At 40.3% G+C, this 14806-nt stretch overlaps 3 protein-coding genes and 2 long non-coding RNA genes across 7 annotated transcripts in view; 2 read left to right on the top strand and 3 right to left on the bottom strand.

The window, feature by feature from the left end:
• Positions 1-2777, bottom strand: ran (RAN, member RAS oncogene family). Of its 2 annotated transcripts, none has more exon segments than NM_001303375.1 (7): positions 1-370; positions 481-651; positions 771-958; positions 1073-1198; positions 1735-1819; positions 1971-2019; positions 2752-2777. In NM_001303375.1, coding segments are annotated over 6 exon segments (651 nt in total). In that variant the 5' UTR covers positions 2007-2019; positions 2752-2777; the 3' UTR covers positions 1-325.
• LOC113747144 (uncharacterized) lies at positions 2026-5361 on the top strand. The gene is made up of 3 exons (XR_003463376.1): positions 2026-2607; positions 2694-2855; positions 5250-5361. It is a non-coding gene; the product is annotated as an uncharacterized LOC113747144 (long non-coding RNA).
• ndufs8b (NADH:ubiquinone oxidoreductase core subunit S8b) lies at positions 3858-7227 on the bottom strand. Of its 2 annotated transcripts, XM_019274404.2 has the most exons (7): positions 7132-7227; positions 6342-6390; positions 6189-6254; positions 6009-6098; positions 5275-5447; positions 5020-5148; positions 3858-4361 (listed from the first exon to the last, which is right to left on the bottom strand). In XM_019274404.2, exons 2-7 carry the CDS (start codon positions 6388-6390, stop codon positions 4230-4232), a joined length of 639 nt encoding a protein of 212 aa, XP_019129949.1. In that variant the 5' UTR covers positions 7132-7227; the 3' UTR covers positions 3858-4229. The 2 variants fall into 2 exon arrangements, with proteins under 2 accessions (XP_019129949.1, XP_019129948.1); XM_019274403.2 differs by lacking the exon at positions 7132-7227 and having other exon boundaries at positions 6342-6470.
• tbc1d10c (TBC1 domain family, member 10C) overlaps positions 6405-14806 on the top strand; it is a 10400-nt gene continuing 1998 nt past the window's right edge. The window contains exons 1-11 of the mRNA XM_027285681.1: positions 6405-6517; positions 7878-8041; positions 8439-8579; positions 10130-10229; positions 10387-10494; positions 11060-11166; positions 11355-11469; positions 11647-11712; positions 12391-12580; positions 12794-12951; positions 13816-14799. Of these exons, the coding sequence (XP_027141482.1) occupies positions 8443-8579; positions 10130-10229; positions 10387-10494; positions 11060-11166; positions 11355-11469; positions 11647-11712; positions 12391-12580; positions 12794-12951; positions 13816-14799 (1965 nt within the window). The 5' untranslated portion in view covers positions 6405-6517; positions 7878-8041; positions 8439-8442. The remainder of the gene's footprint in view (positions 6518-7877; positions 8042-8438; positions 8580-10129; positions 10230-10386; positions 10495-11059; positions 11167-11354; positions 11470-11646; positions 11713-12390; positions 12581-12793; positions 12952-13815; positions 14800-14806) is intronic.
• Positions 8963-10176, bottom strand: LOC113747146 (uncharacterized). Its single transcript, XR_003463377.1, has 2 exons — positions 10101-10176; positions 8963-9094 (listed from the first exon to the last, which is right to left on the bottom strand). It is a non-coding gene; the product is annotated as an uncharacterized LOC113747146 (long non-coding RNA).

Below are 14806 nucleotides of genomic sequence, written 5' to 3' on the forward strand. Positions count from 1 at the left end.
TTATATTGAGAATGTTTTTATTCAAAGTTTATTCCCCTTAGTGCTTCCAGTACACCATACAACAGCACTATGTAAGCTGGGTAAGTGCAGTGGAGGGTGCTCTACGATGAAGAGTAGCACATTGCCATGCCAACGGCGACACTAGGGTGGGTGTGTCTTTAACAGTGAAATCAGAACCACAACTTTTCCACCAACTGTTTTTAAGTTTTAAACAAACAAAAAAATTCAAAAATAAAAAATCTGAAAAGGGATTTTACAGTAAGGGGGCAAAACGACAACTTCCTGTCCATGTAAGGGGGGGGGGGGGCTTCAGGGAACAAGCAGGTTAGAGATCATCTTCTTCATCTGGGAGTGCTGTTTGTGATGCAACCTGGACAGCGGGAGAAGAGTAGAGATGTTTTTTTTGTGCATACATGGTCAGGTAAAGAAGCTAAGCTAAAGCCACCTAAACAGACATTGCACTTGTATGGTCATACTCACATGAAGCTCTTCCTCATACTTCGCAGCAAGGTTCGGGTCCATCTGGACCTCTGGGGGAGCGAGAGCAGGCATTGCCACAAACTCCAGGTTAGGATCACCAATCAGCTTCCTTGCTAGCCACAGGAAGGGCTTCTCAAAGTTGTAGTTACTCTTGGCAGAAATGTCGTAGTACTGGGGACAGAGCAGAATACTAAAGTTAGAAACGCTAGTTCAGATCACAAAGCCTTGAATCAATGACTCCAACATGTGAGGAGGATAAACATGCTAATAAATATGGGAGCAGCCATTACCTGCAGGTTCTTCTTGCGGTGAAACACAATGCTCTTGGCTTTGACTTTCCGGTCTTTGATATCCACCTTGTTGCCGCAGAGGACGATGGGAATGTTCTCACAGACACGGACCAGATCGCGATGCCAGTTGGGTACGTTTTTATAGGTGACTCGGGAGGTGACATCAAACATGATGATAGCACACTGAGCTGTGGAGGCAGCAGATATGTTTGTTTTAAACACTGCGGGTCCTTTAAATATATATAGTGACAGTCTTCAAGATTTAATGAGCAGAACTGCATGTTGAAGATTGTGACAAACACCTTGAATGTAGTAGCCGTCTCTCAGGCCTCCAAACTTCTCCTGACCTGCTGTGTCCCACACATTATACCTGATGGCTCCTCTGTTGGTGTGGAACGACAGCGGGTGGACCTCTACTCCCAGGGTGGCTGAAATTACAAGCAGAGACGAGATGTATGAGAGAGGGAAAATATGAAAGCCAATGCTTCAAGGGAAAGTGGATACAAGCACGGAAAGGCAGCTCAATTGCTCAGTTTGCACATATGCTATCAAATCATAACAAATAATGGAAATACCTCACTAGATGAGCAAGTTAAAATTTTAGCTTCTATAATTAATAGAGATTGATATTTAGGAGTTAAAGTAAATTAACTATACAAGGATGACTCATGCTAAGCAGCAAATTTTGCATTTGCAAAGTGTGCAAGTGTTTCCTGGTGGTCAAACTAGATAAAAGGTGACTTTATTTGTGAATTACTCCAAACTCAGACATTTGTGAATCCCAGTTTGTTGCTTGTGGGCTCACATGCAATCCACCATAGTCTATCAGGATGCAGTGTGGGGGGGCTTTAACAATAGAGGCCCTGCATGTTGACCTAACCCTGCCAACTGATGCATTAACAATGACCACGAATCAGAGTTGAAGTCGGTGCAACATTTGCCCCAACACATGCCAAACACTCACCAACATATTTCTTCTCAAACTCTCCCGTGATGTGCCTCTTCACAAAAGTTGTTTTTCCAGTGCCTCCATCGCCCACCAAGACAAGCTGCACAAAAAAAAATGAGATCAGATAACTGGTTTAGACTAGTTGGTAACACTCCTGGACGTTGGGAAAGCTAACGTTAGCTCTGACACCATCCACACTTATAGATTAAAAAAACAAAACAGTATGTTGAACGATAGAGAAAAACAATTACCTTGAACATTGCCACGCAGTCCATTGTTTCCGCCATGGTTGCGATTTATCTGAGTAAAAGAAAACAAAGAAAAAAAACACAAGGCGGGATGTTAGCACGAAAACTGGTTTGACGTTCAGTTAGTTTGAGCCGTTTGCGTTTGGACCCGTTCAAGTCATTAAATAAAAAAGAAATAAAAAGACAAAATAATGTAACGCTGGATGTGAATGTTTTAAAAAAAACAAAGAAACACGAAGCCAGGTCCATGAAGCCGCGTTTGAATAGCTGCTAGTCAGTGAGCTAACAGGCTAACTAACGTCAGAGTGCGCCATACGACGCGCGAGCGCACTTTTTCTCGTTCGGCTGGAACAATCGAACCGCAGGCCAACCGACGAGTGTTCCACGCTGCAGCTGACGGGCCGGCCTAACCGACAACAAACCTCCAGCACACGGAGCTGACTTAGCGCAGCCGTGACTTAATTCACTGAATAATACGTTTAAAGAGAGAAATATACGGCTGTTTTAAAAGAACAAAGCGGCGAAGTGAGGGGAGAGCTGCGCGTGCCATTCTTTCCCAGAGAGCTAACGGCTAAGTTAGCTTTGAGTTAGCACAAGAAAACCAACGGCCTGATCTACAGCCGCTCAACGCTGCACACAGGTCAGACTTTAAACGCCAACGTGAACTCAAAGTGTCTACCTTTAAACAAGTTTCCCGTTGTTTAAACTGACTTTCCCCTCCGACAGACACAAACTTGACATAAGCGCTGGCCCGCACTGAGAGGATGAACACAGACACACTCACCGGTATCGCCGTTAGGAGAGGAAAGAACTAAATGGCTGCGTTCGCGGGAGATTCAGCGTGGACTATGAGTCAGTTTCCGCCCTTATCACGTGACCACCGCAGCGGTAAAACACGCATTTGATTTTTTTTTTTTTTTTTTTATTTTTTTTTTAGAGCATGCCCCGTGGTGTCCAGACCATGATTCAGCATGTCTGAACGCTTCTAGAAATGTGGCTGTGTTCAAACCGAGCCAGTGTGCACCACCAGTTTAAAAACCGATCTAATAAAAGCGTCGTGTTAATGTCATGCTGTTTTATATCTTATATCACTCACATTGCACAACCCCTGCTATATGATGTGACCTTGATTCATTGTCTACAGCCTGATTTAATTGTACATATTTTTTTTTCTTAAATCTGTATTTGTAGTTCTGTTTCTTATTTTTATTCAGTTTTCTATTTAAAGATCTTAACGCACGTACATTTATCTGCATGTTTAATGTCTTAACAGGGACTGCACCTCTGTAGACAAAAAAAAAAAAACTTAAGACATACCTCTTTAGCCTGACTTTTACCTAAGGTGCCTGGTCACTGATCACTCTACTTCTGTCTCTGGTGCTTATTTACTATACAGGTCTTATCTACTTTTACTGCAACTGTTAAGTTATGCCTTTTACCCTATAGGTCTTAATTTACTTCTTATTTGTTTCGTTGTTGTAGTTTTATGCTTTTCTTCTTCTAATTTACTACATACATTACAATTCTGTATGAAATGTGCTATATAAATAAATAAAGTTGAAGTTAACACAGATTTAATTTGTTTTGCATGCATATTGCACATATTTATCTTATAGGTTATTTAGAATATAAATAGGTAAAAAACATTAATGTATGTTTACTGTGTCTTATGTTGCAACTGGATACTGGAATTTCCCTCAGGATCAATAGAGTCTATCTATCTATCTATCTATCTATCTATCTATCTATCTATCTATCTATCTATCTATCTATCTAAAAAATCTATCTATCCGAAAATTGACTCAATATAAGAGTTGCTACTAATGATTATTTTGAATCAATCAACTAAATATTTCTGTAAGTATCTCTAAAGCAACAGGCGAATGAACCTTTAAAGTTTTAAAACGTGATTTATTTCAGTATCTTAAATAGCTTCAGCAACATTACACTCTTTCAGACTATTGCATCAGACAAAAGAGGCTTCTTAAGTGCAGTGGGAAATAGTGTATCACAGACTGTGCACTGGCTACACATTCAACATCATCAAAGTGCATTATCATCTTTATAACTCCATACAAAGATTTGTGCGTGTTTATATTCCTTCTCAGTTCTCACACCATAATCTGGGGCTGAAAGGCTTCACTGTTTCATATGTAGCTCACTGATACACATGTAAAGCTACAAATAATCTCTTTAAAGCATAGTAGGATGATAAGATATATAATACTTATGTATGATATATCTTTGAGAGCAGTGTACAGTTTATCTATACAGGTAATCTGCCTGTATGTTGGCTGCTATCTCACTCTCCCATTGGTCTCCATTGTTAAGCAGCTTCTCTTTGTTGTAGAGCAGCTCCTCATGGGTCTCTGTGGAGAACTCAAAGTTTGGACCCTGAGGGAGGGAAATGAGGGAAAAATAGACATTAAACATCTGTAAATCCACATAGATAATATAAGATTTCATGCTCTGCATTTTGGTTTTGGTGATGGATTGAGCACATAATGATATTAAAAGTTTAAATGAATAATTATCTATGGAAGGTCAGAATTTACTTATAGGTAAGCAATCTGTACGATGATTACAAGTTAACTTTGAGTTAAAGCTTCTATGTGCTTCAGACAAACTAGGTTGTGTTGTATTGTATGATCACATCTAAAGACAAAAGTCTTCTGAATGGCCACAATCAAATGCAGGATAAAAAGAGGAGCACAGAAATTGTGTGAAGACTGACAAATGATTTAGAAAAGTGTGCAATTGGAAAGTTAAAAGTTTCTGCTGTGGAAAGGAGGTTTCAGATGCTGTTGAATGGCCCTTTTTTAAAGAGTACTGACACACAGAGTGTTGTATATTTGCATGCAGAGTAAATAAATACTGGGCATGTAAATGTGAAGCTGATATGGGCTTCAGTGTCAAAAAAGAAAGATCCCTGGCACAATTTTGTTGGATAAATCTTTGAATAGAAAAGTGACATACATTTTCACTTTGCCACTTCCACTTTGGTTCAGCTCTGTTAAATCCCCTTCAGTAGACAGCACATGCTCAGTTTTACCTGAACAATGGCATCAACGGGACAGGCTTCCTGGCAGAACCCACAATAGATACATTTGGTCATATCAATGTCATAGCGTGTCGTTCTCCTGCTGCCATCAGCTCGAGTCTCAGCTTCGATGGTGATGGCCTGGGTTCAGGAAAAGGGAAGGGAAGTAAACAAGGTGACCTGATCTAGAAAGGTGCAACATAAACAAACTTTACAGTAATACTGCTCTATCTATCTTTCAGGCAGGAACTGAGAGTTTGTGTTCACCTGAGCAGGGCAGATGGCCTCACACAGCTTACAGGCAATGCAGCGCTCCTCTCCATTAGGGTAGCGGCGCAGGGCGTGCTCTCCACGGAAGCGGGGCGACAGAGGGCCCTTCTCAAACGGGTAATTGATGGTGGCAGGTTCACGGAAGAGGTAACTCATGGTCATCGCCAAACCTGCATGAAGGTGTCAAGAATCATGAAGATTTAAAGATCGTTACAATGCTGGTGTTATTCCATATTCCTCTTATTGTCAAAAATTACATAAAAGGATCAAAACCACCAACGTATTAGTTTATCTCTGACACGTTTCTACTTCCCCACCTCGTCTGTGACAGACCAAAACTCATTCATTTATACTGAAGAGTTAAGGAAGTTAAGTCTTAGATTTAATGTGTCATCCATTTATTTGTATATGATTTGTCCTCCCTCTCATTAAGTAAAATAAACTCAACTAAATACAGTATTTATAGCTACAACCTAATACACATTTGATGTGTTAGTCAGTATTGGTGGCTACAGTGATTGTGTTTATTGTAATGAACATGTCACCCCACGCAACAGTTTAACTCCTTCACGTGTTTCTTTGGTACAGAGGGATTAGTTATATCAGGCTTTGGCAACACAGACAACACTCACCTGTCTTTTAGACATTTGTTCAGGATAAGGCAATTAGAGAATAGCCCTCAATATGCCTTTAACCTTATGGATGACATAAACTATCTGTAAAGAAATCACCTCTGAAGAGCTCCGTCCAAAGGAGGGTTGTAGCAGCCCGGTCAGTGATAGACTTCATGTCTGTCGGCAGCTCCTGAGCATTTACATACTCTACAAGGAGAATAGAGGGGGATGTCATTTCAGACACGTGGTCAATCCACTGTCATATATGAATAGCTTTTAGTTTGTGGCAGTACTTACTGAAGCCCTCTCTCTGCACACTGAGACTGAATGGGCGCATGACACCGGCCCCATATCCAAATGTGCCTGGACATATAAAACAAATGTGATGTGAAGATGCCCCATTTTGTGTACGTACATATATAACTTTATTGGCATCTTCTGCAGTAATACCTGGCTTTGAGTAGCAGTGGAGAAGACGCAGACTCTGTGCAGCAGACATCTGAACAAAGAGGACAGTGCAAAGCATGCAGGAGTAGTTAAAACTCATGAGAGGAACTTAAAAAGCACACAGGGGATACAGGAAACCACACGTTTCAACACTGAAGAAGCTCTTCACTGAAAACAAGGTACTTGTTTGAAGGATGGAGACTGCCAACTAAGCGCAGACGTCCTGTAATCTCTGCGCACCAAATCCCTGATATTACATCAGTGGGTCTGCCACGTTCACGGGCATGCCAGCAGAATGGGAAGAACGGGTACTCACCCAGGTTTATACGATTAAAAAAAGCTAATATAACTCATGTTAAGTGGCTGACATGACTTAAAAAAATGATTTAAAACAAATGTAAATGATGAGAGAGCTCTAAACTAAAATTTAAAGCCAGTTTATAAACATATGGGCAACTCTTTCTACTTAGACATCGGTATGTTCGATGTTACGTGAACGCCTCGTTACAAATTAAATAACCGTTAACTTAACGTTGGCTTCATCGCGCAGTTTAAACGTTTTTAAAACGTTTGCTTGCTTTAGGAAATAACGTTTTTAGAACGTTACATGGTGACGTTACCAAACAGTGAGTCACTTGTTGATATAACGTTACTACGTCGCTCACCTCAACTTTACTCAGGTAATTTAGGGTAATTTGGCAGAATATGACTAACAGCTCAATTAACTGAGTGTTGTGAAGAAGTCTGAAATAATCGTCAAGCAAAACATTTATTATAACCTGACTTAACTTACCTCTGTCACAAGTCTGATGATGGGCAGCAGAGAGACAGCGGTCCGTGAACTGCGCAGTTGTACTTATGTTGCATTCAAGTGCTCCTCGTAAATCTTTTATTGTATTGTTTAAATTAAACAATTGTATTAAAAGCTATGATAGATGGAAAAAAAAATAAGGCAAATTGGCTTACGTGTTTGGGTTAAAGGTTTGTATATTAATTTACTTATTTTTTTATTTTCTCTGGGGGAAAAAAAACTTTCTCTCATAATTAATGTGTCATTTCCTTTTTTTATTACTCTTCTTTATTTCCAGACACATATTTGTCACATCACTGTCAGTTGTAATGGGTGTTTCCGTATATGTCTGTGTGGGAATGTGTATAAATATACATGTATATACCTGTACTCACATCCTGTGTCTTCATATACTCCCTTATAGGGGGGCAATTTTCTCTGAGTGTATTGTACTATCAACAACACATAACAGGTAGTTGAAGATTTGTTTTTTTGTGGCCACAGTGTGTTGTTGTTTGTGTTTATGTTGGAAAATGTGATGAGATAGTAGTAGTTGTACTATTTCCTACAGCAAGCAAAGGCGGCACACAAATTGTTCAAATAAGAGGAAGTGCTTTATACAAGTTTCACTCACTCTGAGGTCATGTTTGATTAATCATACTTTAGCAGCTGACTTATCATTTCCATGACATCCAAAAAACAATCTTATTTTCCTTACCCTGTCCTTACATAGTCCGTTCTGCTACAAGGGAAGTTAATTTAAGTGGGCATGATGCATTTACAATACTGAGAGAGAGGAAGGCAGAGGCAGAGAGAGAGAGAGAGAGGAAGTTGGTCTTCCTATCATCACTGGAGAATCTCACACTTCAGCTCTTCAACTACCGAGTGATCAAACATGACGGAAATGTGAAAGGTAATTAGACTTTAAAGCATATTTAAAGATGTCTAACAACTGTCCTTGTGTTTATATTTATGTGACGGGAGAGGAGAAACTTCATAAACTACTTTACACTAATGTTTTAAACAAAAACTAATCCAGTTGATGTTGTAACCTTGGCTTGAAGACAGTAAAGCATGTACCTGTGTTATTAGGTACAGCAGGATATTCTTATTCAGTATCAAGATGACAAATAACAACGTTAACATATTCCAGTCAGGCAGTGTTTTTGGACAACATAGTGAACAGAGATATATCTACATATAAGAAGCATTGTAGAGTCACAAGTCTGTGAAGCATCAGCTTTATGTATGATGTGATGGATATGAAGTACACAGTGTTGCATAATGAGGAGCCTCCTTTTCTCTTTCAGTAAGATGTTGAGTCCATCGAGTCCAGCCCAGAAGAACCTCGGTGAAGAGGACAGCTCTGGATCTGACGCAGGGTCAGAGCTTAGTCTGGAGCCTGAGACAGACCGCTTTGGGTTCATTGTAACCAATGGATCCACAGCTGGGTGAGTAGTTCCACATTTGTGTGTGTGTGTGGACTGTTACTGTCGTTGTAGTTTGGCACTCTTAACAAAACCACCATCGATACTGCTTCTCTGTTCTCATGACATGCCAAAAGGTAGAAAGACACATGAAGGCTGTGCTGGCTTTTATTTCCATGATAAATATGCACATCACAGAACATTTTTATAATCAAATACAGAACAATAAATGCACATGTGTTAATGTTTGTTATTGAATTGAAACATGGGTGATCTGTAAGGTTATCATTGTTAAGAAATAATATAGTTATATATATTTCAGTCAAGAATAACCCCATGTATGCATGCCCCTGATACAATCTGCTGGAGTTTTAGAGGTGAAAATATTAAGTATTTCACAAAAAAAGGCTGGAGTTTTAGAGGTGAAAATATTAAGTATTTCACAAAAAAAGTGAAAAAGAAATTGAAAATGTTCCATCCTCAAGGTTTGGAACCACTGGTCCATGTTGTATTGTCACTTCTACTTGTGCTTTTGAACCCTAAAACACAAATTTTAAGTTGTTTCTGTCAGTATCAGAAGAGATTATTCAAAACAGTGTTCTCCATTGTACATTTCTAAGGAGGCATGCAGTGTAGCCTGCGATAATTTTCTTCCAAAGCAAGACCAGCTGACACCACGTATCTGAAGACCAGTATTTTAATCCAACGGCTTTATAAGACAGAAAAGTGTCTCCATCCAAGACACAGGGCCAACTGGTCAAAGACGATTAATAAACAGGTCTTAATAAGAAAGTTTCATTTTAGAATAGAAATGCACCATCTCATAAAGATTATGCTACAAAATGAAACAAAGCCTGCACAGAGAGTAAAGTTTGAACTTAATAGCTGCAGTAGGAAAGCTTAAATGAGGGGGCAGCCACATGAAAGGTAATTAAACCAGTGCATAAACACATTGGCAGAAATATTTATATGTCGTAATTTTTATAGGGTCATCTACAAAACTACTACTCTGTTTTTTTGTACTGGCTTTAAGTTGTGTTAAAGCAGGACAAAGATCTTCTGAGGAAATGTGGGTCTTATAATTGTGTAGAAAAGTGTCAAATCAGCATCCAAAAGAGTGCAAACTGAAGTTTAAATGAAAAAATATGGAACATTTTTACCCTCTGATAACACTCACAAACTTTTTCAGCATAAGTTGACTGCATATGTACAATATATGTAATGAACAATGAAACAAAGGTCCTGGCAGTGGACTAGATGAAGCAATGTTCAGGATAAGACCCGCTGAACAAACTGTTACCTGCCGTCTTCATACTTTCCCCATTGATAACATCCTGACCTGTTGCTATGGAGACTTAAAACTGCTACCGTGTGGTTTTCCTGTTTCCTGTCTTGATTTTCAGTGCACTGTCTCTATAATGACAATACACACAAGTGCATGCAGTAGCTCTGCACACTGACACAAAGGGTCTCCAGTTAAATGACTGATAAATGTTTTATTGTGTATTGCATGTAGTTGTTTCAGGTTTAAAATGTTTAACTTACCTGGTGCTTTCTGTGCTGCTTTGTGCCAGGAGTGCGGGCCCACCCCCTGAGTTGGTCAGACAGAGGGAGGCCAAATGGATAAACATCATTCTCCAGTGGGATCGCATATTGTTGAAGAAGACCAGCAAGGTGTGACCTCATGACTTCCTGTGAATCTTAAATAAAACATTGTAACACCTGTGCGTTTCCTGCTATGACAAGTCAAAATGTCTGTTGTGAGAAGTATTTGTACTGACACTTCACACTCTGAACTGATCCTGTGTCTCTGTTACCGACATCCCTTCAGGTCAAAGTGCAGTGTCAGAAAGGCATCCCAGCCTCGCTCAGAGCTAAGTGCTGGCCTCTGCTGTGTGGAGCGACTGACAGGATGAAACCAAACGAAAAACTCTACGAGGTGAGAAAACTAAACACTGTGGTAAATGTTTTCAAATCAGGTGTTTTAGAGTCTGAAGGTCTGATAGCCTTGTTGCAAAGGATAGAAACTTCACTGACACAGTCTTGACAATCAGTCTACTCTTGATCATTCATTGATCATTGATCACTGTCATTTATCAAGCAAATATGACTGATGACTTTTGTGGCTCCTGCTTCTCAATAGTGAGGATTTTCATTCTGACTTCTGACAATGGTGGAATTAGTAGTCAATTAATTGTTTGGACACTAGACAAAAAATTGGCGACTTGTTTAAGCTGCTGTTGTCTGTTTTATATCACTGTAAATGGAGAATATTTGGGTTTTTAATCACTGTTTTTAAACTCAACTCTCTATAGACTAAACAATAAATGCATTTGCATGGTTGTTAGTTGCAGCACTGAGCATAAATTGGGCTCATCACAGTGCAATATCTGAACTGTTTTACAGCTTGATACCATAGATGAGATGGGAATTAGAAAATTGAAAGGAAAATAGTTTTGTGTTTGTAGATGGATGACTTAAACTATCTTTTGTTTCTGTGTTAGACCCTGGACTCGCAGCCCGCTCTGCAGAGCTGGGTAGATGTGATCGAGAGAGACCTGGACCGACAGTTCCCTTTCCATGAAATGTTTCTTTCCAAGGATGGACATGGGTAGGCAAACATTTCTTCTTCTATTCTATTCTGATGGCGACAGAAGTCAGTTTGGCGATCACTATCACTCTTTATGTTCCTTCTTTGTTTGTCTATTGCAAAAGTGATTCTAATCTTAGCGTAATCAGGAGGTTTAAACATGTGGTTTGTTTGACTGATGACTGTGCTGTGTGTGTGTGTGTGTGTAGACAGCGCGGTTTGTTCCGGGTGTTGAAAGCTTACACTCAGTACCAACCAGAAGAGGGTTACTGCCAAGCACAGGGGCCTGTGGCTGCAGTGCTGCTGATGAACATGCCAGCTGAGGTCAATACATTTAACTTCCTGTACAATAAAGAAGCTGGAAATGCATCTCAAACACATTTCATTCATCTAGATTTTGGCTTTGTGTTCACAAAATTCTATAAACATGTAATTGTCCAAAACTTAAATGAGCTTTTGCAGCATCTAATGTTGACTTACTGCCATTTCTATGATCATCAGGAGGCCTTTTGGTGTCTGGTGCAGATCAGTGAGAAGTACCTGCCTGGATACTACAGTCCTCTGCTGGTGAGGACCTACATCATCTGACACTGTACTTGTTTTTCCTCATTCACCCTGCCATACTGCACATAGATCATTTACATGAAGGCTGATAACCAGACCACACCGGTGAACATCCAGGGATTGAATATCAAGATGATGGCAGCAGACAAATACCACCTTAACTTCTCTTCTCTGGTTCTTTTTGTGCTATGGATTAACCCCAATCCATTAAATACCTAGAGATTCTTTAAGGTAAATATGGGTTACCTATTGAGATAAATACAGCAACTCCAGCCTTCAGCCCTTAACTGCTGCCTGTCATCCAGCGTCTCTCCCCAGCCTGCTACTGTCAAACAAATACAGTGTGGATCTCAATAATCCTCCATTTCACAGGACCCTTGAAGTTTCTTGTGAATGTAATTTGTTACTTATTATAGTGGCCGATGAGACAATGTTCCAGTCATTTCTAGTGCAACCTAAAGGTTTTTTTACTCAGTCAGGTCAGCAGAGCATTAAAAATGGGCTAATATCCAAGTCTTCTTTCAATGGAAAGCCTATTTTCCCTATATTTCATGCCAGATTTCTGCATATATGTAGTTTTTAAAGGTAACTTCCTCTCATCAGGACATTACAGACACCAAAAAACAAATTAGACTTGGATCTCTGATTTCCTGAATTGTCTAAGTATATGTGTTTCTGCAGGAGGGAGTCCTGTTTGACGCGGCCATGCTGACCTGGGTCTTGAAAAGGACTTGTCCAGCTGCACACAAACACCTGCAGCATCACGGAGTTGAGCCCCTCATGTTCGCCACCGACTGGCTGATGTGTCTCTTCACACGACACCTACCTTTCAACACACTTCTGCGAGTCTGGGACCTCTTTTTCTGCTATGGTACGTCCTCCATCAGGGCTGCTGTGGATCATACAACTTACATTTTTACCTGAAAGTGAAGCAATAAATAAATGATAAATGTTGTGCTGTATATTTTGGCATAAGATCTAACGTCAATACATTTTAAGTTATAGCAGAGCAGAATGGTTACTTGTAATTTGCGTTATTTGTTATGATTTATGTCTACTTTTACCTCTCCTTTCTTCTGTGCAGGGGTACGGGTGCTGCTGCAGGTCGCAGTAGTTCTGGTACGTCGGGTGTTGGGCCGGGCTGAACAGAGAAAGCAGTGTCCAGGTCAGATGGAGACTCTGGAGAAGCTGAGGGGAGTCAGGGAGCAGGTCCAAGATGAAGACGATGCCTTCATCGCTGAGGTAAGAATGAAACACATGGCAGCCACAGTGAAAACCTGGTTTACTCACAACCAGCTACTTCTGTGTTAATGTTAATGAGAAAATGAATTTAACTGCTTTTTAAACACAACCACATGTACAGTAGTTTTACAAAATAAAATCCAACTCAAGGTTCAATTACTGGCTTTAAATTGTACTATGGTTGTCAGTTGTCAGAAGAAAGGGGTTATTGTGGAGATGAATCTGTGACACATAAGATCAGCAGATGATTTCAACCATAACACTTTTAGGACTTTGTTACTTAAACGTTAAGCAGGAGGTAACCACTTTTTTTCTATATATTAAATATCAGAGATCTGACTGCAAAACAAAATCATTTAAAAAACACCACTCACTTTTTAAAAAACGTCATTAAGGCACCTGCCAAACAGAAATTATATATTTATATATCATTTGAATATTAAATTTTATATATTTAGACCCAATTCCAAACCAAGCATCACAATTTGGATTCTTTACTGAACCCAAACTGGATCAAGGCAGGCAGGCAGGTAGGTATGAAAATGAAAGGAAAAACTTAAACAGATGATTGGAGAATCATTATAAATGTAGGTGCTTCTGTACAGGTGGGAGGCATTTTTGCTGGCATGTTTTGGATCCACTTGTTCCCTTTGGAGGGAAGCAAAATGGAGTTTCCTCCAGTTCCAGACGCTTGGAAAATATATGAACATCTATATGTGTTCACAAGCATAGAACAACCTGGTTGATATTGTGCCATCATCATACTAAGCAGCTGATTCATTTGTTTGTTTTCCTGATGTAACACTATACAACTGTAATACTGTAAAACAAAAAGTCAGACTAATGTTTTTCATCTTTTCTCAGGTGTGCTCAGTGGCGCTGTCAGCCAGAGATCTGGAGAAGCACACGGAGAAGGAGTTACAAAAGTGGAGGAAAGACAGACCCTCATCCACCTTTGACCCAAGAGGCCGCTGCCATGGATACCGGACAGTTTGGGCGAGGGCGAGGCAGAGCAGGGAAGAACGAGAGAAGAAAGCGAGAGAGAAAGGGAACCTGTCCGTCCCTCTCGCCCGCTCGGCCTCCACTCTCTCTCTGTCTCCCTCCATCCTTCACAAGAAGTGGAAGAAAGGCGGAAAGGCTAATGCAGGCGATTGGGAAGGTGGCGGCGGTGGTGGCAGAATTGAAAGGCAACTCTCAATGGGAGCAAAGGAGGACTGCAGGAGCTGGAGTGAGTTACATTTTAAGAAAGTGCAGGGTGTTCAGGAGGAGGAGGATGTAGATGAACATAAAAAACAGAGTGAGGCGAAACCAGCACCACAAAGTGAACAAAAGGAACCAGAAAAAAATGAAAACATCCAAACCAAACCAACAGAGCAGGCAGAAGAAACAGTCACGGTAAAAGTTCATAATGAACAAGAGGAAACATTCATCACTGAAAAGGAGGAAAGCCAACTCAAAGAGACAGAGGAAAACAAAATGTTGCCAGAGCAGACAGAAGAAACAAATGTGGAGACAGAACCAACCAAAAGTCCAATTGAAGATCAGACTGCTGAACATATTGTTGCACAGAGAAAGGAGCTGGACTCTAACAACCAGTCACAAGATCAAAGCAATGACCAGGACATTGAGGTTGACGACACAAATAATGAGACAGAAGAACCAGAGGCAGAGAGTGAACCTACGGCTGCTGTGGAGGAAAACCAGACTGAGATACAGACAGATGCTGATGCAGATACAAACACAGAGGTGGAGATGGAGGAAAGTGTACACCCAAGTGAGGAACACATGGATCAGTCTGACGTGAAACCAGAGGAGAGTGCAGAAAATGAAAATATGCAACAGACTCAGGTGGGCT

The sequence above is a fragment of the Larimichthys crocea genome, chromosome I (genome assembly GCF_000972845.2).
Source record: "Larimichthys crocea isolate SSNF chromosome I, L_crocea_2.0, whole genome shotgun sequence".
Taxonomy (NCBI): Eukaryota; Metazoa; Chordata; class Actinopteri; family Sciaenidae; genus Larimichthys; species Larimichthys crocea.